The sequence below is a fragment of the Accipiter gentilis genome, chromosome 1 (genome assembly GCF_929443795.1).
Source record: "Accipiter gentilis chromosome 1, bAccGen1.1, whole genome shotgun sequence".
NCBI lineage: Eukaryota > Metazoa > Chordata > Aves > Accipitriformes > Accipitridae > Astur > Astur gentilis.
Genome location: NC_064880.1, coordinates 47,695,690 through 47,721,928, shown reverse-complemented (window position 1 = coordinate 47,721,928; position 26,239 = coordinate 47,695,690). Strand labels below are relative to the sequence as shown.

The window sequence follows — 26,239 nt, the reverse complement described above, 5'->3', positions numbered from 1 at the left end:
CTGAGAAAACTGAAGTTCCAGAGCTTGTGATCTAGAGATTTGGTAAGGCTGATGGGATGCATTTTACAATGTATTAAGCACACAGAAACAAATGAAAGATTGTAGTTAGAGAAAACATGCACTAATTTTTCTCTCTTTGGAGCTTCCAAATCTGCAGTGGGTGGAAAAACAGACACAACCTGGATTTTTTCCTACACTGACTAAATTCTTTTTTTCTTTTAAAAAAGGCTATTTTTATTTGTCCACGTTACTACAGTGGTGTACATAATTGATCTGTCTCAAAACAAAATATAAATGACGACCACTGTCAAAGTCATTATACACAAGTAAGGCATCGATTCTCGGTATAATTATTATGTTAGCAAATCAATAAAAGGCAATTTGGTGGAATTAATTTCTTTCTCTGTATTGTTTCATCACTTTTCTTTCTCATTTTCTACACAACCAAAATAAATCTTTCATAGGGTCAATATACCTTTCATAGTGCCTTCTATAGCTTTGGATATCATAAAATAGTGTTGCAGGTATGAATATAGACTGAATATGGATTTCTGTCACTGCTGTTTAGTCAGAAATTGTGACAGAGATCTTTGAATCTTCAGGGTATGAATCTTTGTATGATCATTAAAAAGTGCATGTTCACAATAATTGTAGTAAACTTAAGAGGTTTGGGGGAGAACTATGTAAGTGTTGCTTTTAAAAAAAAAAAAGTGCATTTTAAGTATCTAAGTTCTTAAAACTTCATTCTGAAGTGCATGTTCTCAGGCAATCATATCTTGAGCATCAAATATTTTACCTGAGGTATTTTTTTACTTGCTGTGAACTCGATAGTAATCAGCCATGAGAGTGGGAGGTTATATATGCACAGCAGATGGCAAAGGCCATCTTTGAAAGCTTGTAGTCCAAGTTAAAATAATAGGGTAGATAATTAGGAGAATATTTGGGTAATGTGATTATGCACACTACTTTGCCTTTCCAAGGAGCGATGCGTGAAAGGTTTAGTAATGTACAATCCGTATCGCTGTCTCGTCTTGCGCTCACGCTAGTCATTGTATATGTTTTTATAACAGTCATTGTTCACTGCAGGTGGACTACTTTAATTATACACCTATTCTATAATTATTCACCATTCATTTCTTTAATTATTCACCTAGAGGAAAAAAAAAAACAACAAACTTGTACATACGTGGTAGTTAGTGCTTTCTGTGTTGCTGTTGCTACTTTTTTATCTGCAAAGTCAGTTTTTGCCTTATTAGTGACTGATGCAGAAACGTTTTTTATGGTAGTATCGCTGTGTACTGATGAATCATATGTGCCTCCTCTAATTCAGATTTATGCTTCTGAAACTGCATGGTTTTTATTCAGTGTTTCAGTGAAAGAATCTTGTCATAATCTAGTTCAACAGAAAGTTAATTATGTTAACGTTTCATTTTCATAGTGTCACTCACAACAAGCTATGTAGCAAGCTGATCAGAAATATCTAATTTTCTCTGCTTTTATAGAATAGAAAATCATCCCAGAAAATGAGTCAGAAATTTTCTTTAGGTGTGAATCACAGAACTGAGCGTTGAACAGGTTTGTTGGGTCCACCAATCCTGCAGCATACTTTTTAAAGGTTGGCTCTACAGAAATGTTTAGTGTTTGTTTTTTGCCAGCAATCTTGAAGTACCTTAATCAACTTCTAAAAAGACAAAAAAAATAATACTCTGGGGAAAATATTGTGATAGAACTATTGAAGTGATTATGATTGCTTTCCCAACAGTTACAGCTGAAACATTTCTGTTTGCTCAACTAAGAGATGAAGTGGGTATTTACCAGAGCTTTATGACTTATGAAATGCATCTCTTGGGTATACAGGGCAAGCCAGAGGCTTTCCGTCTTCTGTTAAGCAAAATTCAGTGATGCTGATGATATCAAAGAGCGTTGGTACTGATCATAGTACTTTTATCTGCTGTGGAATGTTCCAGAGGCCCAAGATAGAAGAATATGGTTTCTTTAAAGATATAAGAGAGATTCCATTTATAAAAGTGTGGGGGAGGAAGCCATAGTTAATTGTGCAGTCGCACTTAGATGACACAGAATGTCTGGTTTGCAAAAGAAATCAGGACTTCTTTTCTCTATAACTGACCATTTCACTGATATTGAGAATGTGTCCCTTTATCTTTGGTCAAGTTATTTTCTAGAAGGTCTTTAGTCACAAGTGTGTGTCAGGAGGAGGTTTAGCAGCACTAGGCTTGTCTCTTAAGTTAGCATGTTGAGTGCATGACCTAATATGAATCTAGGGAGAATGTCTTTCTGTTGGTAGTACCAGACTTACTTGAGAACTGGGCTTTCTGTACCTTGATCATGTTATTGGAAGCACAACAGCAGACTCTCTGCAGCTGTGGAGTTCTTATTGCTGTGTGAATCACTTGCACTCATCCAGTGAGTAACATCAGGTGTTCAGACCCTTGAGTTACCTGTTTTTGAGACTAGGGTTGAAACCATGTTCATACAGAAGTCCTTAAGTGTGTGTATATACATGCACACACATATCTATGATTCCAGTTAGGATCGTTGTTTTCATACATGTGCAATAATATTTCCAGGGGTTAATATGTGGGACAAAGGATAACTCTTCGAGAATACACTTCTTAAAATAGATTCTCTAGCAGCTAAGTAATTTAATACAAAATAGAACAAAATCCATAGCAATGGTAGATATAGCCCTTATGTCTCGAGTGTTGCTCGATATTTTAAATTTAAATTCACTTCCCCCACCCCCCTCATTGTCCAGCAGAATAGTACATCAAAATGGTTGTGGTTACACACCACTTCGTTGTAGAAGTGGCAACAGATGCTATGTGCAGCAGTTCTGCAATGTTACCCTGTTCAATACTTTCATGATGACAATCTCATAGAACTTGACCGTAGGCTCGTCTGCAACATTTTCTTTCTGGTTCTCTGAATGTCTGTGATGCGTATCTTAATAGGTATGCCTATAATTCATCATATAACCAAAAAAAGCACTTACTCATTTTCTGTCTGTCTGAATGTCCTCAGACTGGTGATGCTGGTGACAGGATACTCCAAAACCTTCATTTTTCTAGGGCTCTACAACAGTTCCGTGGATTTGAGTGATCAGGTCCTACCCCCCCCGCACCCCCCCCCCTTTTTTTTTTTTTTTTTCTCTTCTTTTTTGGGAGGCAGTGGTCCTTTTTTTCATTTGGGTTGGGGGGGGAGGGGTTGGGGGGGGGTTGGTCCGGTTACAGACATTTTTGTCAACAATACTGACAGTGCCAATTTCCCCCCCACCCAAAAGTGGCAACAACTTATCTTTGCAGTGCCCTCTAGGCCTCTTTTCTTTCCCTTTTCCTTTGGACCTGCCCGATTTTAAGACAATACTAACTGTGAGACAGGCCAGGAGCCGGCTGAGAGGAGTACAGCAGGGGGTGAGCGAATCCCACTCCCACACCTCCGCCCCGCATCCTGCAGCACCACGGCCAGGGGCTCCGTGCGCCGCCTCCCGCCGCTCTCGGGGTAAGCACCATGGAGAGGGGCTCTCGGGGGCCGGGGACCTCCCACCGTCTTGGAGAGCTTCCAGTAGGAACGAACACACCCCCGCCCCCCACCCCATCCCAAGGGAAGGATTTCTCAGTTTTAGTCTAACATAGGCCCGTGGAAGATGGAGCGTTAGATGTTTGTGGAGTTGCGCTAGAACAAAAGCCCACGCTCTTTCAGATTGGGCTGTAGATAGGTTGACACAGTGCAGTAGTGCTAGTGCAGTGACAGCTAGATTCTCTTCGCTGAAGAGAATGTAACTTCAGCTGGAAGAGCGTACGTCGAGTTTTGTAGCTAAAATTTCATAAATGGAATTCTTTAGGAATACAGAGGTGCTGTTCTTTCTCTGTGGCGCATAGTTTCATCTGAATCAATCTGTTTTACCTCCACACCTGTACTCCGTGACAATAGAAGGAAACTGTTGCAAACTCTGTTTTGCATGATCGTGCTTTATTGTGTTGATTATTTTAACCATTGGCATTGTCCCCAGGTCTATCTTACTTTGTAACCAGTCAGTGTGAAAAAACGGGTGGGTTAGTCCTGCAGATCCTTGAAGTGAATGACTGTTTAGTTCAGCACATTTCTTCTTGTGAATATAATGGTTCATCCCACCAGATCATATCTAACTTCTTCCAAGTTGCTTCAGAAATATGTCAGTATCAAAAAAATCTGAGTGCAACATGTCCAGAATTTTGCTATCAAACGTGGTGGTACAATATCTACTGTTAACAGCACAGGAAGCATATTTTGGCTGATACTCTTTGTTCCTATGATCATTAAGGTAATCCTTCTCTTCACACAGCCCATGAATCCAAAATAATTAGGTAATGCTTTGATGAAAAGGTTTGTTGCTTTCCTTATGTGTAATTAGTGCACTGCTACTAAGCTTTTTAACCATTTGTTTGTTTAAAGTCTGTTGAAGTTATAGGAGAACAAAAGCTAGTGGTTTTTTCTCTGACCCTCTCCCCTTGGACAAAAATGAATGAAGAATCTACGTTTTTAGTCTGAAGCACAATATGAGAATTTTCATTGATTAATTCTGTGGTTTAAGACTGTTTCTTTCTGAGGGGAATAAAGTTCTTACTCCTTTTTTTTTTTTTCTTTTTTTTTCTTTTCTTCTTCCTTACCCCCACTGGCTGTATTTGACCTTTTTTCCTGATTTAATTCTTAGGATTAAAAATTTTAGAGGACTGTTAGTTCCATCATCAGAAGTTTAAATAACCTTTTTTTCCTGTAACTTCTCTGAAAAATCTTTCCTGAAAGAGTCATATTTCATTGACTGTAAGTAAGCTGTATTTGAATGGGCAATAACTTTCATCCATGAACAGGGGACTTTCTTAAATAACTATTTCCTAGCATTGAGGAATTGATACATGCTGACCTCTTCATACTGGAATAGTTAGAATATTTTATTGATACTGGTGTGGTGGACTCTTCCTCCATCATCTGCATTATTTTATGCTTTCTAGGGAGAATTCTCAAGACTTCAGAAAAGTTGTATAGATGTTGAATATTTCAAGACGGAGTGATTAGTATTGTTCCATGAAGCTTTATTCTGTAATGTATTGCAGACCTGTCTTAAGTAAGACATCTTTTTTTGGTTTTGTTTCCCTTAGGTTCAACATGGCTAGTACATTCCAGGAAACACTTACACTTGAAGCTTCTTATGCAGAAAATGTCAAAGCTAAGCTGTCCTTTCTACCTGAAAGACTGAGAAAGAAACTGCTTCCTTTTCAGGAGAAAGGCATCATATTTGCACTTCAGAGAAGTGGCAGGTAAAATCCTTATTGTATCATATGCTAAAAATTATTTTAGATAAACGTAAATTAATTTTTACAAAGGCTGTGCAATACCAGCAGTTCTTAGCTGAGTTATATTACAGAAATCTTTCTTAAACTGTAAGATAACGTGGTTTAACATGAGGGGTTGATTTGTTTTTTCCCCCAGAGGATGAAGAAATGTTTAATAATGCATTATGCAAAAGGGGATTGTAATAGCAAAGATCTCCTCATGTAAAAGGAGGTTGATATCAGTAGGACCATCCTTTTTTTCATGTTAATAGAGAATTCTTAAAATAAGTTAATTCACATTTGTTTCTTTAGTTCTTAATGGCGTGGTAGAGCTGTTAAGAGAATGACTAACAGATCTTGATGCATCTGTGTGATATTCTATTTTAAACTTGGTACAATTCTGGTATGTAATCAGGGTGTTCTGGATCTCACTGAGCTGCAATAGCAGAGCAGAAGCAGCATTGCAGAGTGCTCAGTTAGCAAGTGCAGCAGCTGATAGACTAGGCATTCAACAATTAAGTACCTGATAAATCAGAAAAATAGTTTATGCAGCAGAGGCTGGAAATACTTTGCTGAGTAAGAGCCTGTTACTGAGTTACAGGGGCAAAGGAGAGCGAAGGAGAATGCTATTTCCACATTTATAAATTTTAGAAAATTTAGGCAGTTGCAGCCTAAAGCCATGAAACTACTGTATGTTGTTCTTTTGGAAAGTAATGATGTTTTAGAGGTCTGGCACAAATGAAATTGTTTTAGCTTAGGTTTTAAAAAAGCATGAAGTTAGTTTCTGATAATTTCGTCATCTTGCTCAGAACAAGAGGCTTAGGGTCTAAGGGGGTTGCTTGCTAAAGTTTGTGATTTTTTGCAGGAGAAAAGAAATGTGCCTCTCTTTCTCTAAAGGTGAAAAATTGGAAAGGAAATGTTTATCATCAGTTCTTGCAATTATATGGAACGTTTGATCAATTAAAATTTCCTGTGAAGTTTTTTGCTTTAATTCTATTCATTTGGCCAAAAACCTTCAGCGTTTATAGCTGCTGTCTTCAGGGAATGAAGCAAGCCATCTATTTTATGCTGCTAGACTAGGTAGCAGAGTAGAAGAATGAGCCCAGCCATTAACGTGCAAGCCTGAGATTTAAAAACCTTTATGCTGTATTGGTATTAACTTCTCTGTGACCACTGGTCATATTAGGCACTTTCCTGCTGCACAGTGTGACTGTGAGAATGAATGCATACAGTTTTAATCGATCACTAAGACTTTGATAGAATAGACAGCAAAGTCTACGTTAGAGTTGAATTTAATAAATCCAAAGCCCTTTACTACTGTATCTCTGTTGATCTGATTCTAATAAGGGAAAGTGAGATTTATATAGTATGCAGTTGAGGTGCATTTGTATATACAAATAGTGAAATAACAGAAGACATTGAATGTGTATAGTTTCTTTAATGTTAATTAGTGTAGACTAGTGGATGTATTTGGAAGTAGCATAATCTTTCGCAGCCTTTTATATAATATAGAGGTTCCTCAGAAGCAGCTTAACTGTAGGACTAGATAAATTTTAATCAGACATTTCTTTCTTCTTTTTGTTTGAGAAGTAGCAATTGCCTGCAATAAGTGTGTAAAAAGGTTTGGAATACCCAGGCTAATGACTCTCTGTCAAGGAGGGAATTATATTATTTTCATGAGGGTTATGGGCTTTATGTTGTTTTCTTTTCTTGAAACTTTTAACTAACAAAAGACTGTTGAGTAATATGGCACTGATGGTTTTACTGTGGCATGGGTATGAAAGTATTTTCATAATGATCGCAAGAAATCTCTCTTCCTTGACATAGCAAATTCTATATGTTAGCTGGGTCAAATTGAGGAATTGCGTGCACACTCTCAGCCAGCCTATATATAAAGTAAAATGTATTATATCAAACTTTCCTGAGGAGTGTGTTTTTAAATCTGTCCCTTGCTCAGGCAGATCTAATTTTCTTTCTGTTCCAAAACAGAGAACAAAAGCCTCTGCTGCTTGTAGCTGAATTTTCTTATTAGTTTGTCAGCCCTTGGCTCAGCCAAGTCTTTCCCTTTTGTGTACTCCGTAATGATTTAAGCCTTCTTTCAGTACTTTTCCATAGAAGTGTCTTTTCTAGTTTTAAAAATATATAAACATAGGACTTGAAGTAAGCAATATGTGCATCTCAGCTCTTCTTTCTTCTCTCCCTCAGGCTACGCACTCCCTTTGCAGTCATCGGTTAATCCACGCTTTGCTGTAGTGGCAGGAAACTGGTGTAGACAAAGTGCTCTATTGTTGGCTGAAGAGATTCAATTCATATTATCTTAGGTTAGACAAGCACCCAGCATGAAAACAGATTTATTAGTAGAACAAACTTTTATTTCTTGCATGGAAGGGGCTGGGAGTAAGCTATTAATTCCCTCGCCTTTTCCTGGAGCATAAAATAAATATGCTGTTGTGATTTGTGCTTTTGATTCATTAGTAAATGAATCAAAGGCTTTTTCAGATGCTCCAAAGGCATTGTCTACACTAGCAGAGACTGTGTAACACTTTTCTAGGAAATAATAGTTTGAGAGCCAACAAGACAGTGTATAGTTCAACATATGCTAAGATACCTTTTAGCTCACACACACGCCTTAAAGGTAAATAACTGCATGGCTGCTTATTCCTTACTAGAGATTATTTGTCAAAAGTGCACTTGGGAATAGGTACCTAGGGATGGAAACAATGTTTGGTCTTTATTTATAACCTCAAGCATTAATGTGCAGAAAAGATGGGTGCACATAAATTCTGTCCTTGAAAACTATTTTCTTTTTATGCTTTTCTTTCAGGAAAAGTGTAAGTTGCTTTTAAAAACAGCATTAATATGTATTTATTTTTTTATATGTGCTTTAAACTGTCTCTTAAATAGAAAGCAACAAACTTGTCCCTTCCAGGAACATAAGGTCTTAGCATGGGCTTAGGAGGGGTTGTTGGGAGGTGAAGCTACACAATTCTGTTTGCTCTTTGCTGGTTATTAGTCATAGTTGGCAGATGTGGACAAATCCCCATTTCCTAAATGCTCAGGGTAACCTAATTGCAAGTGAAGAGGCATAAACCAAAAAACTTAAAGTAAAGGTATTATCTTGCTTATTGGGTTTAGTTGTTCTGAGCAACAGAGTATAATTTTCAGGCCTATTTTATTCTTCCATGTAAAATCTATGAAGTATGCAGGAGGAGGCTGACTTGAGAATGAAGGCCTAAACAATACTGAGAAGCCACCAGCCAATGGTCAGGTGTTAGTGAAGAGGAGGTGGCAGTGTTGAAGCACAATACTCTGGAAAAAGTGGTAGAAGTTTGGGGCAAAATATCCAAGATCCAGAGGTGGATGGGCAAATGGCTTGATCGTACTGACAATCTCTTTGGAGCCAACATCTCCCTTTGGATATTAATGATTTTTACTGTTGCTCTTCACTAACATAGTACTTGGAAACTCACTGTCTCTTTCTACCATGTATTCTTGTTTTATATCCTCTCTTTATATAAGTGTGTGACATCTGTCTTGTATTACAAACATTTTGCTCACCTGAATATACTGTAAAAGTCAGAGGCATGCTATTGTTTGAAAGTTAGCTCTCTTGCTACTGGGTAACATGTACAAACCATATCACTAAATGCTTTATCAAGTTTTATAATAAAAACTGTCAGCATGTGATTTGCAAACATCATTATTTAGCATTGCTTGCTTTGTTGATGGTATCCAAAAAAGATGCCTTCAGACACACAGGTATCTTTTTTTTCTAGAAACGTTGGCAGAACGATTTGTTTAAGCTATCTTGCCTGTGGGTGCAAAAGAGGACTTGGAGATATTTGCCACTCATGAAGTGAGCTTTTTTCATTGAAATTGTATGCTCAAACAGTTTTACTGGGGTAATCTAGTTTCCTTCTATGTTTTCTTCTTGTTTTCTTACATAAGGTTCAAGTGAATTACCATTGTAAATTCTGGGGTTTTTTTTTGGGGGGGGAATATATATATAAATTTATCTAAATATTGAAATGCTTATTAGTATATTTACCAGGATCTGTATTTTACCCCAGTGTTGATTTTTAAATAATTTTTGCTTTTTAATGGTACCTTTATAAGTTTTAGAGGTAATATATTAACTTACATTTATATGTTCTGGAGCATGTGATTTTTAATATTGTTTATTGTGTATAGACACAGTAAAAAAGAGGTAAATAACAATGGATTGTAGCAACATGATATGCAGAGTTCATATTTGGCTTTAAGAGCTATCAGTTTTCATGAAAGATTATTTGTTTTATTAGGCAGTCATTTTCTAGAGTAAGAAAAATTTGTATAGTGTTTAAAATTGTTTTGAATAGTAGGCTACAGAGAATGGACTGCAAGTGTCTCTTTTAATAACAAGTCAGTTGCTTGCACTTCAAAATAGTACTTTTTTTTTCCCCACTGACCGTGGCTCTGATCTCTGGCAAGCTACACAGGAGAAACACACGGTTAGTTCTTCGTTAATTAAACCAGATTTTTAGTTCAAAGACTTTATCAGTCTTCATAGAAATTAATTCCCCTCCTCCCACCCTCAAAGCAGACTAGAAAAACAGATGCTCAAAATTTTTCTCAAAGCTTATGAACACAGCTATAAGGTTCTAACTCCAGTTTCTCACTGGAAAGGTAGAGTATATAAAGTGTGCTGAGTTTTAGTAGCTGAATCATAGAAATGGTAGTTCTTGGGCAGGAAGCAAATAGAAAAGTTTAGAATTCCCAGGCACAGTGTAGCCCTTTGTTGGGCCAGGAATTTCTGACAGAAGTCCTATTTAAATTTTTGGGCAAATTTCTACACAAATTTCTTTAACTTTCTAGGGTGGTAGTAGGAAGGAGTGATGAGAATGCACAGAAATTGAGTCTAGATATCTGTGCATCACAGTAACTAAGTTGTTTTTTTTTTTTTAATTGCCCCTCCTTGAAATTAAAAATTCTCAAGTTCTCAGAAATCCTTATTCTGAATCTGCTTTGTGTTATCTCATTCAGCCTGCCTGAACGTAAAAAAACCCTACCCTATAGTCTGTATGTCCAGTGTGTTGGGGAGGGGTGGAAATGTGTCTTTTAATAGAATGTTTTAGAGCTTGGGGAAGAGGTTGAGCTTTCTTTGTGTAGACTCAACTAGATAGCCTGAATCAGGTGAATTCTTCTGTATTAGTAGTATGAAAGTTATCATTTCCATTTGAGTTGAGTGTCTGAGGGAGTTACATTTCTAGCTTTCCGAAGCTGATATAATGAGAGAAAATATGTTCAGTCTATGTTTGCTTCCATGCACATTTTAGTTTGTGCTAGAACAGTGTTAAGGAATTTTCAGTTATGGGTTTCTCTAGGTTTGCTTTATTAACAACTCAGAGTTGGGCTACCACCGCAGTGAATGGTGAAAGATAAATCAAAAACGCCTTCTATATATACAATTTTACAAAACAATATGCAACTGATGATTTGTCAAAATAAGTTCTTGGTGTTCTTCCATGAACTCATTTCTCTATTCTCCAGTGGTTTCAAAAGTCCAGTACATTTTCCTGTCTCAACTGGTTCTTATTGTCTTGTCCCAGTTCTTCTGAAGTTAGTGGTCGTAGGCAGAAGGTCTCTGGTCACCACAGTCACTTATCTTCTTACACATCAAAGATCACCTTTGAATTTCTGAGAATCACTCAGGTTGTTCTATTAATTCATCTTACTCTAAAGTTAATCACTTACTCTTATCTGTTCTTATGTCTCTAGGTCTAAGATGTATGATCCTTTTTCTGTTGATTCAGCGTGACTGGGTTTTAAGCCAGCCATGGTGAGGGCTACACAAGGGACAAATAAGCAACTTATGCATATTGTTTTATAAGCACCTGCATTCTATTAGTCACATCTAAAACAATCTCTAATCATTAGTTATATGTCTGCTATGAATAGTCTTAGAAAAAATGAAGCTTAAGGCCTAGTTCCCTTTACAAACAGTAGGTCCTTTTCTCTTACACTTTTGTTTAACTGTTTTTCCCCATTCACTCTTATTTTTTCATATTTACTGAGTTTGGTTCTGGTGTTTATGTTGTCTATTAATCTTTCTTTCTCCTTCTGTGTAATGCCACTGTTGCTTTCTGTCTTGTATTGCCTTTTTAAGTTACCAGAGCTTTTGTTTTACTTTGCTTTTGTCTTTACTATTTTTTGATCCATGATTACTGATTGATTTGTTTTTTCACTGTATTTCTTTTCTTCAGTTTCTTATCTTTGATAGTAGCTATGAATAAGAAAATTTCAGAGAAGAAAATAGATTTTTCTTCCATTTTGAAGCACTAAGCCTAGATGCATGTTTACATATCTGTTACTGTCTCCATCTAATTTTTCTGTCCCTTGTTTGAGAGGTCATAGGTTGCTGCAAGTCAATGTTGTGATTAAATGCAAGACCAGCAGCCTTTTACCATTGTCTAAAATCATCTCTTTTTTCTCAGAATCAGCTACATGGTTTAAAGGAACACTTATAAAAATACTTTGCAGGCTACTGTTGGATGTTGGATTGTCCCTCAATATTATTTCTCAGTATTTCTCTTCTGGGAGATGTGGCATCGTTATTTTCAGTTGAATTTTGCTTTACTGTTTTCTTGTCTCTTTTAAGTCCTCACAACACTACAGTCTGTTAGTTTACTTAATGTCTTAGTTCAACTTAACCAAGTAGCGTATAACTTCATTTATGCAGCGAAAACATTAACCATTAATTTCTAAAGGCAGAAAAATGTAACAGAAATGGTTGACATGGAGATTTCATATTTTATGGAGCTATAGCTATTTGATAATTATCAGTATATTATCAGTATTTATACTGATAATATTATAAGATTATATACCGAGTATGTATACTGATAATTATCAATATTGTAAGTATTTATGGAGAATATTTATAAGAAGATTTTTTCTTCAAGTTTAATTCATAGTGAGCCATTTTGTTCTGAGTAAGTTGCTGGAAATCTTGGTGAACATTCTGACTATTTCCTTGTAAGCACATAACAATAACTATCTATCATTCTTATATGCTGCAGGTAAGGATGTAGAACTGGTGTAAGTACCAAACAGAATATCCTTTATTGACTCCAAATTTTGTGACATTACTGTTGTAGTGAGACTGGAGTTAATTTGAATTCTTGTTACTGAACTTGTGACCAATTTCATCTTAAGATGGAGAGTTCGGAGTTTAACGTGAAGAAGATAAATTCAAGAACAGGCAAGATGAAGTTATTCATAGTCTCTTCTGGAAGATCTACTTATTCCCTTTGTTTTTGTCACACTGACTCTGATAGATGCCAAATTAATTAAATTTGCATATTAGAAAATAAAATTCCTTTCACATTTGGTTTTTTTAGTCATGTCTAGGAATATTTCTATGAATGTTTCGTTTTTATTTTAATTTGTACTTGGTGAGTTGCAGCATCAGGTGCCATCAACAAGTGTCTCTGTTATTTGTAGATCTTCAGATCAGAAAGAACTGGGAATAAAAATAATTGTAACTTTTTAATGTGATTTCTGTCTCTACTCTCAGTAGATTGGGGTTAGATAGTCTGAAAGGATGTTTGAAACAGGGCATAAGTCTTGCTAGAGTAAGAAAAATCTTTTTTTCCAACAGTCAGCAACTCATTTCATATCTCTGAAATAATTAAAATTTTGTGATAAATCTGAGTCCTTAAGCCCTGCATAATAATAGATGAGCAGCTCTTACCAGTCCTGGAGAACAAAGCTGAAAAGTACTCCTTGGTGAAAAAGAATGGAATGGCTATTTAATGAATATGTAGAGGATGAAACAGTTAATTTAATACATTTCAGCAATTAAATACAGAGTACTTCTGTGAGTAGTATGTTTTTAAAGAAGGGTTTCTTTTTTTAAAGATGTTGGTTTGTAATGTTTCAGAGTACATTTCACGTTTGAGAAGTGCCAAACGAGAGAGAGAGAGAGAGAGATGATTGATGACGATGCTAGCTCACAGAATGAGGTTCAGATGCAGGAAGTATGAATGAGAGATTGAGCCAAATTCTGCAGAGCTTTCGTGGCCAGGGAGGCTTGTTTGGAAGTGATGCTGGAGGAACTGGGGACCGTTCAAATGGAACAAAAAATGCATTGTCAGTAAGGGAATGTAGAATTTCGTTCAAGAGAAGAACTGTGTACGGTTAAAAAAAAAAAAAAAAAGGATTTAAGAACAGAAAAAAGCGATGGTAGTAATCTGAGAAGTTACCTGGGCTTAAATGTGGACTTTCAGCAGCAGGAATAGAGAAGAAAACACAGATTTTTAGAAATTGAGGGCACAATTTTTTAGAATGGATGAGAAGAACCACGTGAGATAAAGACTACCAGTGATGGAGAAAGAGGAAATGAGTTTAGTGTTACCTGCATGCAATGAAAGTCTGCAGCAGGAGAATCCACAATGAAAAATTGGTGTGTTTAACTACAGCATCAGAGAGAAGGCAGAATGAAAGTGATGGGTTTGAGTATCTGAGACAAGCCACTTTAATGTGAGTGAGAAAAAGTAAGGTCTTAAACAAGTATGAGTCAAATTCTGACTGACTTAATGGAAGTTGGAAGGAGAGGAAGAACATAGGCAGAGGAGAAAGCTACCCCAAAGGTAGCTGGATAAACAATTTAAATCCACATGCTTTATCTTGTCTATGAACTGTGTTGAAGGGGGGACAAGTTAGAGTAGAGGAGATAAATCAACATAGAAAAGATCAGCAGAATTGCTTAGTTCAGAGATATGTGTCAGAAAAGAAGTGGGATATTCTGTCAACAGTTGAATGGATGGTTGTTTTTGAAGTATTTGGAAGGTACAAAAGTATTTTCAAGGATTGGTGTGGAGAAGGAACCAAGTATAGGAGAAAAGTAAACACTGGTTTTGAGAGCTTGGGGTAGAGGAAGGAAAAGACACTGAATCTGGGATCTATTGAAAATGGAAAGACTAGTGATGAGACGTTTTTCTTGGTAATTGTTTTCCCTGTTGCCTGATTTAGCTAACTTTAAAGAAAGAAGACATAGAGAGTGGTTCTGAGATCTTGTAGTGCAGATCTCTGCAGGGGGAGGGTCACTTGGGAAAGCAGAGTTTATTGGAAAAGTAATGATAAAGTACCTAAATTTAATTGAAAGTCATTAGACTATGTACTAAGGAAGAGCTACTGTTGATCACAGGTATTTCAGTCATGCCAATTAATACCAAGGTTAAAGTTTGTAGCCTAGATTGTCAGTAGTTGAAATTGGTTTATGTTATTCCAACTGTTCCAATTAACTGAAGTAAATTTTTCTTGCACTGAGTCAGCTGGTGAACCAGTTTGTCTCTGAAGCTAGTGACTGAATAGGTAAAGAGTGTTCACAATCACTATTAGGTGTCTTCTTGACTAGAATTTTTATCAGTTAACAGTTCAATTAATATATTCTAAAAACTTCTTGAAGTGTTTGAGCTTAACCTTCAACTTGACCACTTTGATATGTGTTATTCCACAGATCTTTGTCAAAGCTAAAATACTAGAACATGTTGGCAAATGTGCTTTCATAGCTTTCAAATCTGAATAAAGCATTTTAAATTATTTTTTTTCAGTTACGTGTTGAGGAGTGTTAGAGAAAAGCATAAGACAGCACAACCATTCTCCTCTACACTCCTTTAGAGAATCATTAACACTGCAGATGTGGCAATTTAGTGCATCTTACATTACATGAAAGGTTGGGGGTTTTATTATTTAGGGTTTTTTTAAATACCTAGTGTAGTTCAAGAGCAAGGGTATAATCTAGCTTAAATCTTCTGGGGCTCTATTTTTGGTGAAACAACCTTGATTATTTTTGCAAGGAAGTCATCTCTCTTTGTTCTAGTTTTAGGACTGCGTGCTGTGATTACTGACACACAAATGTAATGGTTGCTTGCGCAGTTTTATATAAAAATGTACTAAGTTCAGATTCCTTAAATAACCCTTGGTTAAGATGTTAGTGCTAAAGTGTTGGCTTGTGAGTAGGAGGTAAATTATATGTTGTAGCGTTATATAAAACTGACTCACATGAGTAGGTGAGAATCCCAAGAATATCAGGACACCCACACTAGTGAAAGAAAGATGCGAGCTTCCTCTGTACAACATGTTCCAAAGACTGCATTAACAAAACCAGCTTTAATTTCTTTAATTTGTGTGAGTAGTAACAAAATTTTTCAGTGTTTTAAGAAATGAAGTGCTACGGCTTTGACTGTTTGTCTTGGAAAATGCATTAAGAAGTGAAGGAGTTTCTTCTGAAAAAGTTACCTGCAGTTCTAACTTTTTTTTTTTTTTTTTTGATAAATAGCTGTTGAAAATTAATCAAGAAGTTAAATTATCCCAACAAGCAAGCAATAGGTGTGTTAGATTGCTATACCCCTTTGTCTTTTAATCCTCCATATAAGGAAGCAGAACTGGGTATTATTGCAAAGTATTTCTGTAGTTACAAGAAATCTCTAGCACTGACTGTATGACTTAGTAGGATTCTTGGTTATATAGACCTTAGATACATGGTAGCGTGTGGTTAATTGGTGTTCTTGCAAGACCAAAGTTCAAATGAGATTCTTTGCCTTTGCAAAGGTATCTTGCTGAAGTAGTGATAATTAATATAAGAAACTTCAACTGTATTGTTTGCTTGGTTAAGATTGCTAACATTTCAAAAGGGGTGACCTGAATGTAGCCCAGATACACAGAAATAGAATTATTTTCATTTAAACATTTTTTTCCTTCCCTGAAACTCATTTTGTGAAACTGTTTTATTATTATTAACGTCTTTCTGATGCAGATTCTTTTCTTGTGGCTGTATGACACATGCCACATGAGCTTAGCCTCAATTTCCTTCTGCTTCTCCAGTGAACTCGTCTGCATAAAATTTTAAAGATCTGTTTCTCCTTCTGCTTTGCAAAGCTGGTTCCAGTCTTCTTGACATCAACACAACCAGGAGCTCTTTCTGTGCTCTTTGAGGTTTCACAAATTATGCTTTCTGTCCTTCCAGAGGCAGAATATGTTTGACCAGAGCGTTATTAGGGCTAGGTTTTGGGTTTCTTCCTTAGTTTCTTCACCTGTCTTTTGCTAACTTCTGGTTTCTCTCTAAGGTTTGCTGTAGTAAGAATCTGTAAGTGCACCTTTGCTTGGTGCTTGATACCTTTACAAGACTGTTCTGATAGTGCATGCTAACTTGTGAATGCCTGGTTCTGGGGTTCTGAATCATCCAGCTTTGTGTGGTCCCTTTAATTATGTGATTCTTTACATTTAGAAGAAAGCTTCAAACACAGTGATGGGTTTTGTGTATGACCTCAGGTGCTTGCATTTGTTCTCTTTTGTGTGGGGATCAACAATAAGGTTTTGGACCTATGTGCACCTGAGGTGAACCAGTACAGTAGACTTCTTGCTCTCTTCTCTGCGTGCATATTGACTTACCAGGGTATGTTATCACACAAAGCTTCCTGTTTTGCTCTTTGCATTTCCATTTTAATGGAAAATGTAGTTTTATCTTAAAGCTAATACATCTCAAAATGAAAGGGTTGTTAAATCCTAGTGGAGACCAGACTATGTGGTTCCTTTCTATTTATGAAAGATACTACTGTGTCCAAAGCCCATTGCTAACCCTACAACTGCAAAAGGGTTATGAATAGTAGGAAGATTGTAGCAGCATGTGCAATGCATTCCGATGAGATTCTAGTGCTTTCTGTTGGGAAAAAATAGCAGGCTTCCTTGATAAATGGACAGAGATTCATATGCTACCCACAGGATTTGCTAGGAAGAAGGGAAACATTTAAAATGAAATGGGGTAAGAATCTGAAAGAATTTGCCCTTGACTGTGGTGGTTTTTGCACGGTTGGACTTTGTTGCTGAGAGTAAGTGTAACTGAGACATCTAAAATGATTTTTCCCCTGCTTTTCTGAAACTTTTGACCATGTGGGCTGAGCTTGTAACAGGATATGAAACTGCGTATCATAGCTCTGATTTATATTCTTGGATAGAGCTATTATTAAGGTGTCATATGAACAGATGGGATATGAATGATGAAGCTCAGATTGGGTAACTAGCAGTTGAGAGGAAATGACTAATTGAACTTCAGAGAACAAGAAGTCTGTCTTCTTGCAGTCAAAATATGTGAAACAAAAATACATATTTGTCCCTTCAATGTAGCTGAAGATCTGTTTCTTCTGCTTTGACAGCATGGAACCTTTATGTTCATGTTGGCAGCTTGTCTGACTGCAATAATATAGAACATACTAAAGTTTGTTATAAATAGAGGCTGCATATTCTTAAGATTATGTAAAGTATTGCTTTTTAACAGCTTAATGCGGCTATTAGATATCGTAAGTTCTGTGTGATCTGGGCTGTAATGATGGGGAAGTTCTTTACATTTCACATCTAATTGTTGTGATTATAAACTGGAAACACTTGATGATTTTCCTCTCTGTAATATAAGCTATTTTTCATTGCCCTAGAGCCTAATGTAAAAAATTTTGACTTCTCATATTTTGTAAGTACATTAAGCAGGCATCTTTAAGGGCCTTATTCTAAAACTGTGAAAGCTACAGAGGATGAATGCTCTGAAATGCATTAAGTTATAAAATAATTGTAATATCCTCAATTACCACTTATATTAGTTTTATCAACTTCTACTTTTATCATAAACTCATCTTCTGTGCCTTGTCAAAACTTTTATCAAGTGTAACTGTCAATAATGTTAATTAATTTGCATAAATCAGCAATTTTAAAACTATAGCACCTCAGGAATTTGAGTATAAACAGCGTGGCTCAAAGCAGTGATTCGTGTTGCTAACTGTATCATAACAGAGGACTTAACATGTTCAGATACTGTAACTGGAGCTTTAAAAATAGTTTTGTGTACCTGATTCATATCAATCTGTGATGTGTCTAGTTGAATGTGTAAATGACTAAAAAAAATCTATGGGTTGCAAGTATAAGAAGAAAATCTAAACTACTTATGACAAAGCTATTTCATCATTGGGTGGGAGAAGAGAATGAATACTTAACTAAATAGCAAAATATCACTATAGATACGTAACTTTTAAGCCTATGGGTGTGGAATCTATTTGTATTGGTACTACAGAAATAAGGAAGATAAAATGGTGTTGATCACTTTACCATTATTATCTTTTAAGAGTGCTTAGGTTATGGATAAAATGATGGCAGTTACTTTGTACTTCCATTCATTTATCAGCAACAAAATGATGAGTTTCTATAAATATTTAAAAGCCAGCAACTTTGTCGCTGCTACATAGTAAGTTTCACCTTAGACATATTAAGTTGCAGTTAATAGACATGAAAACAGAAGATACTCTATAGCAGCAAAGATTCTATGAGCACAGTCTGAAAATGAGTGCAAAGAGAAAAACAGAACTACTTCTTATTCTTCGGCAGATACTCAAGTCATCAAAGTTTAAGTGGCTACAGTTCACTCTAATGAAATAAAAATAATCTTGTTTTATGGAAAAAACATCTGTTCCTGTGGTTGACATATTCTTAAGTCTTTTTATTTTAATTGCTATTCAGCTTCTAATTGTCAGAGCAATTTGTAAATCACTCTGGATTTCTTCATCTTAGCTTGCTATCCTGAAAAAAAAGAATGGGGTTCCAAATAGTCAGTTCACATATGCCAAAGAACAGTGCAGTAGGATCTTATGTATTCTTACTTTGATTTCTGTGTGTCTGAACTGGCATAATTAACATTTTATTATTTATGCAGTTCTACTAAACTATAAGTTGATATGCTGAAAAATACTGTATTTGTCAGCACAAGTTGGCAAGGCACACTTGTATTCCTGTCCCCTTTACCACATTTCCTTACTGCCAGGTGCTACTTAGATGCAATATACTCTTGGTTATTGCTGTATTTGTACATTTGTTCTGATACTGTTATATTAAATATACTGTATTGTTGAAGAAGGTCTTTGGTTTATTCTTCAGATGCCTCTGCTCTGTAGCTAATTGCTACAGTCTTACTCGTTTTCTGCACTTGTGTAAGGAGTTTAAAAAACCCTACAACACTAGGTTGTTGTGCATTCCAATTGATTTCAGGCTTCAAACTGTTTCAAAAAACGTTATTAATGTACTGAAAGCAGCTGGCCTCTGAAAGAATTTGCAAAAAGAAAGATTTGTTTTGTAAACTTCAGTTCAAGCAATTAACAATAAGTATTAAATGCAAAAAAAATTATATTTGAAGTGAGCAAAACCTGACATTATTTTAAAATTAGAATTGTGTATTAGTGGTCTGCAAATAAATATCTTTGCCCAGCTGCAAATCACAGACACTAAGGCCCCACAATCATGAGTAGCCATTAAAAATAATTCTTTTCCTGCCTTATTTCCTTTGTAAATCTGTGCAGACTTGGGGGTTTGTTTTGTTATGTTTTCTTCCTTCATTTTCATTGCTCCATCCCTAACAACTTTAGGGGGCATTACAAAGCTATTGCAAGTTTGTTACTTATAAAAAATTCAGTTATATAAGATACAATTTGAGTTCTTTTTTACGTTAGTTGAAAGAAACTGATGGTAGACTTTGGTAGATTTTGAAATTTACACTGGCAGGTGGAGTGAGCACCAGCAGTAGATGACATTTCTCAGAATATCAAACGTTTATCTTGCACGTCATGCCTGAAAAGTGCCAGTGTATGCTTTTTGTTGAGATTTCTATTTTGACCACAGAAATGTCCGTTTTGGCCCTGTGGCCAGATGCATGCTATTAGACATAATGACAGCTCTAAGTTGGTGGTGCTGCTACAAGCATTAATCATTAGTGTAAAGGGCTGGCTTTTGTGCAGAAAAGAAGACTTCTGTTGCGGTTTTGGGTAGCTACACTAACTTCAGAGTACCTACCACAAAAAAAAAAGGAGTTCTGTATTACTTTAAAAGATTTTTGTTATCAAAATACAGAACACTTACATCTTGGTGTGTTAAATTTTATTATAGACATAAAGAGCTGGAAGATCTTTTCCATTTTTTCATGGAAGGAACATTGCATTTGAGTTACATGGTGCAGCGGGTGCCTATCTAGTTATGTGGCATAGCAGTAGGAGAAGTTTCAGTTTCCTTAGAAGATGCAGTGGCGGGGAACAGACTAGGAAGAATTATTCACCCAGAGCAATTCGTCAAGACTAGTTTACATCCATAACTGGAAGCTGCTGGGGATAATAAATGAACAGCGCAAGGCAGAAGGATACTTGAATCAGGGGGAAAAAAAGCAGAGTGGCCTGTAAGGTTTATTCCCTTCCAGAGCTTGAAATATTTCATCATTTCTGAGACTTAGCACTTTTTTCTATTTAAATCCTCAAGCAAAGTGAGGGACTGCATAGAGCTGTCCGTCTGTTGCTGTCACTTAGTTCAATCAGCAGCACTCACTGCTGTATTTCTCCATCAGTGGTTTGACTAAGCCCATGCCCTTTGTGTGGCACTATGATACCAACTGGTGGGAGTTATTCTTCCAGTTTGCTTTATATGTCAATTTAGAAATTATACAATGCTTGAAAAACTGCCTAGATTACTTAGTAGCTGGAGAATTCATCCAATTGCCAGTTATTTAACTGCAGCCCAAGCAGGTATTGCTATTGAACTCTGACAATTCTTACGAAGTTGCAGAAGTTAACACTTTGTGCCTGTTTTAGATCTTGCCTTGGAATTCCCAGCATTGATTCTGGTCAGAAGATACTTACTAAACCTGTATCTTCATGCAGTCCAGGGTTCCCATAGGAGAAGAGGGAACTTTAAGTCATCATCCTGCTGTAAGACTTGAAGGGAGTAGGTTGTCTCCTTGCCTCTTTCTTTATCTTCATAGTTTTTGCTTGGACTCATGCCTTCCTCTGACTTTGTTAGTGTGTATCAATGTAATAGGTGTATTTTATCTACTAATTACAAGAGGTAGAACAAGCTCTGTAATTCTTTAGATGATGCTTTTCAATCGGGTAGTCTTGTTTGTTAGGTTTGGGCTTTTGTTTGTTTGTTTTGTGGGTTTTTTTTCCAGCTTGGAAAAGTTTCTAAAGTAGTGGAGGTACAAGTTTGTGAAATAGCTGAGGGTACACATTTTGAGAGATGCAGCATCATCCATCTAATGGCTTAATTAAATGTCCATCAAATAATTTCTATTTTCCTTCATCCAGTCTCAAAGATTTCATGAAGAAGCTTGGACAGGCTAGAAACATTTAAGTTCCCTAGACCCTAATTGAGTTAAGAATGTACATATTAAATAACTGAAATAAACTAAATAACTTAAAATGCCTATAAGAAATTCATATCAAAGGTGGCATTTAATGTTTAGAAAATATAAATATGCTGAACAGAATTTACTAGTTTTGACTGAGGACTTGGAGTTGTCATTATCTTTACATGGAGTAGCATTAACTAAGTGACTCCAAAATGGGAAAAAAATCAAGTTCATTTTCTAATACTTTAGCTAGTACAATTGGTTGGGGAGAGGGAGTGTCCATTTCTATTTCAAAACAAATATGACAACTCTGGAAAGCAGATTTTTAAAATCACTCTGACATATAAATAATCCTTAAATATGAAGCAGCAAAACCATCACTGTTTCTGAAATACAAAAAAAATTGAAGATGCACTTCTTGCCTTGAAAATATCTCTTAAGATTACAATTAATATAGCACTAGACCAAAGCAGCAGTTCAGTTTCACAATGCAAGTTCTTCAGTAATGCTAACAAAATGAATATACATTTTTAGAATAACTGGCAAACTTACTTTCAAATTCATACCAAATTTACTTTTTGTAGTTGGTATCTGTAGGAATGAAGTATACCTTTTTTCCTTTCATTGATTCAATAAATCCATAAATTATATTTATAGTAAAAAATTTGTAAGTATTGGTTTATCTGTTATATTTACTATTAATTTCTGCTTTTTTCCCCTCTCTCCTTGTTTCTTATTTAGGTGTATGATTGCTGATGAGGTAAGTGATGTTCCTGTTCCTCTAACACCATTTTTCTTGTTCTAATGTACTTCATGCAGATTGTTTGAGAGATGTGGGCAGAAAGGTTGGTAATGAAAGCAGCCTAATTCCTGTGATATTCAGCAGATATTCTGAAAATATCTAAGTAGGGGAAAAAAAAATGAAACCTGACATAAGCTTAAAAGAACCTTTGAGAAAACTTAAAAGGTTACTTTTAATTGTATTTAGGTAAGTTAAATCTCCTGTATTGTTAAATCTAATAAAAAAATGAACTGAGTTAATTTTTTTTGTGGCATGTATAATTCCATAGCTAGCTATTTTTAATGGATTAGGAGACATTCCTGGCCCAAAGAGGTAGATTTTGAACAAATATGCCTTCCAAAGATGAATTTTCTTAAAGGCGCTGTAAAGTAGTAATAGTGAAATTTGTTACTTCCATACATTTGAAAATGTATATTTTATTCCATATTAGGGAAATTTGAGTCCAGCATTTCTTGCTACAGATAAAAAATTTTTGTAATAGAGTATAATGTTCTTGATATGTTGTCAGTATAAAACCTTACTGAAAAAGAGGTTATGTTTGGGGATTGATACAGTCTCCCAGTTCTAATTTGGGTTTTCTTGAAACACTGTGGAGGAGAGAGGGAGAGAAAGAGAGATGGTTTACTGGGATTAAAGCATCTCCTCATACTATAAAAATCTCATTACAGCTGGAGATAAATATCCTGGCAAAGAATGTGAAATTTCTGGAAACTATGGAGAATACAAAAGCATTCAGGGGAGGAGAAAAGGGAAGCTTGGGTAAAATCAATATATCAGCAGTAGCTATTTGTTTATTAAAACAAACTTTCTGATTTCCTTCCTTGAATGAGAAAATAAACTTTGTATAATTATGTTAGCAGTAAAAAGTACTGCAAGCTATATTTATTCCAAAGTAAAAAGTACTGCAAGATATATTTATTCTGAAGTACATAATGTATTTTTCGTAATGAGAATAGGTCTGGCACTGGAGGAAGTATTGTGCAGTGGTGTGTATCTTGCGCTTGTTGATGTATCTCTAAAATAAGAAGAAAATGTTGGTAAAAGAAAACATCAGTATTTTGAACTTGTATACAAGAAGAAGTTATGTATGAACACTAGAGATCATATAATTGCTGTACATATACCTGGATTATGTAATTATGTAAGGATTAAAATACAATAACAACAGTATCTTTTTGAAAGGTATTCTAAAAATACGTAGCCATTCTATCTTGGAGTGGGGACAGACAACATTTTTCTCCCAAAATTTCAGGTTTTCAATGTCATCCATTTCCATGACTGAGAAAGATGTGTTTAAATCAAAAACCCAGGGCATAATATTTTCTACGGTTTTTCTTGTCTCTCACGTTCTTACTGTCTAGACTGGTGATCAGCTATATGGGATCTAGATTCAGTTATGGGTGTGCTACTGCCAAAAGACCTGCCTTTTATTCCCTGCTCATTTTTGTCTGGATCATCACCAGTGCACCAGCGACTGGGCAGTCTGACTTAGGGAGATGACTGTGGCAACAACCTAAAAATGAATGTTTTGTCTTTGGGTTTTTTTTACTTGGGTTTGTTTTCAGCTGGCTTAAGCACTACTGGTGACACAAGGAGGGGTTGCAGGAAAATTTTAATGAAAACTGGGTAGTTTTTAATGAAAACTTAGTATCACAGTAGTTCTCTGATTATTTTTCTTTCTAGTATTAGTAGAAATATTCATTATGTTTTCTTCTGTATCTGGGAAATCTCCTTGTGATATCATTACATCAGTCCATTTAAGCTCAGTACTGAGGATATAAGTAAGTTTTTCTTTTATGTCTGTACTGTGAGTAGTTAGATAGCAGCAAATCAACTCAAATATCCACTGGCCTCTGTAGAAAACCTGAACAGAGTATTTTAAGGGCAGTCTCTGCTTTAGTGCTTAACAGGAGTCTGGAACTATCTCTTGCCATGTGAACAAGTAGAGAAAATAGCTGCATTCCTTGATAAAATCCTGGGGACTTTATTTTTTAAACAAACCCCTAAATTCTGGACCTTATAGTCATCTGTTGCTATGGAGCATTCCTGCCTCGACAGTATGAAGCAAGTACTTTCTTGTTAAATATATATCTATCTATTGTACCTTTACTCTTCACCTTGTCTGTAAATCTGAATTCTCCACTAGGTGGACTTCCTCTTCTCTGTTATAGAATAAAAGAAACCATTAGCTATGGTGAATGAAAGCACTAGTTTCTTTTCCTTGACTTACTGGCTCAAAAGCAGATGTCTTCATACAGATCTTACTTCTTCAGTTGCCTATGCAACTTAGGACAAAGTTGTCATTTTTATGTTGCGAAGACATCCCATATTTTTCTTTCCTTTGTATAGTCTTCTAAAAATGTTTTTGATAGCTTAACAAGTTATGGAGTTTGATCTTTATAGTCTACCCTACTTGAGTTCCTGAACAGAAAATCTTCTGAAATGAATGGAAATGCTTCTTTTAGCTTTAATGAGCTAACCAGGTGTAACATATATATTAATCCATTTGAAGAGAAGCATCTTCTTTCATAAAAGATGATCTGTGATAACAAATTGACAATGAAATAGACACTATGTAACTAGCTCTTTGGCTTTGTTTCCTTTATTTGGTTCTGTCTTTGCAAAACATTTTTGGCTCTTCTGAATTGAATGTGCTTTCTGAGCAGAGAGTTCTATTTTTAATTTTTTTTCTTTTCTTTTGTTTTCTTTTCCCAGATGGGGCTAGGTAAAACAATTCAAGCAATTGCCATTTCCTATTACTATAAAAACGAATGGCCTCTCTTAATTGTAGTGCCTTCATCTCTGAGATACCCTTGGGTTGATGAGATGGAGAAGTGGATTCCAGAACTCTCTCCAGATGATATTAGCATCATTCAGAACAAAACTGATACTGGGTGAGTAAAGTTTGTTATTCTTCTATAGAATGGCTTGTTCAACGCCCCCTGCTCAGGCAGGGCCACCTAGAGCCAATTGTCCAGGACTGTGTCCAGGTGGATTTTTGATATCTCCAAGGATGGAGACCCCACAACCTCTCTGGGCAACCTGTTACAGTGCTCGGTCACCCCTGCAGTAAAAAAAAAAGTGTTTCCTGATGTTCAGAGAGAACCTCCTACTTTTCAGTGTGTGCCCATTGCCTCTGGTCCTGTCACAGGGTGTGACAGAAAGGAGTCTGGCTCCATCCTCTTTGCACCTTCCCTTCATGTATTTATATACACTAATAACATACACCCTGAGCCTTCTCATCGCTAGGCTAAACAGTCCCAGTCAGCCTTTCCTCATAGGAGAGGTGCTCCAGTCCCTTAATCATCTTCATGGCCCTTTGTTGTGCTCTTTCTGGTACATCTACGTCTTGTGCTGAGGAGCCCAGAACTGGACACAGCACTCCAGGTGTGGCCTCACCAGTGCCGAGTACGGGGGAAGGATCACCTCTCTCAACCTGCTGGCAATACTGTGTCTCATGCAGCTGAAGATACCATTCACCACCTTTGCTGCAAAGGCACAGCGCTGGCTCATGTTCAACTTGGTGTCCACCAGGACCCCCAGCTCCCTTTCTGCTAAGCTGCTTTCCAGCTGGGTGGCCCCCAGCATATATTGGTGCATGATGTTGTCCCTCCCCAGGTGCAGGACTGTGCACTACTCCTTCTTGAACTTCATGAGGTCCCTGTCAGCCCAGTTCTCCAGCCTGTCAAGGTCCCTCTGGATGGCAGCATGACCCTCTAGTGTATCAGCCACTCCTCCCAGTTTTGTAGTATTATAACGTGGTAGTTACTCATCTCCTTTGAAATTGAGAGGTCTGGTTTTGGCACAGTAGCAAGCGCCTGTCTGCTGAAAATTAGATTACTTCAGTGTGTCTCAAATTGAACATATGCAGTTATTTCTCAACTCTGATGAATTAGCTTGTATTCATTAGCTTCTGTAAAA

General features: G+C 36.3%; 1 protein-coding gene across 10 annotated transcripts in view; it reads left to right on the top strand.

Annotated features, from left to right (window-relative positions):
- ZRANB3 (zinc finger RANBP2-type containing 3) overlaps positions 1–26,239 on the top strand; it is a 54,500-nt gene that overhangs the window by 2,733 nt on the left and 25,528 nt on the right. For 6 of the 10 annotated variants that reach the window (XM_049833168.1, XM_049832996.1, XM_049832914.1 and 3 more), the window contains exons 2-4: positions 5,157–5,315; positions 22,258–22,276; positions 25,034–25,212. In XM_049833168.1, the coding sequence (XP_049689125.1) occupies positions 5,164–5,315; positions 22,258–22,276; positions 25,034–25,212 (350 nt within the window). In that variant the 5' untranslated portion in view covers positions 5,157–5,163. Of the gene's footprint in view, positions 1–1,695; positions 2,425–3,323; positions 3,520–5,156; positions 5,316–22,257; positions 22,277–22,450; positions 22,505–22,986; positions 23,078–25,033; positions 25,213–26,239 lie in introns of those variants that run through there. The other 4 variants (XM_049833076.1, XM_049833256.1, XM_049833509.1 and 1 more) reach the window with 4 other exon arrangements.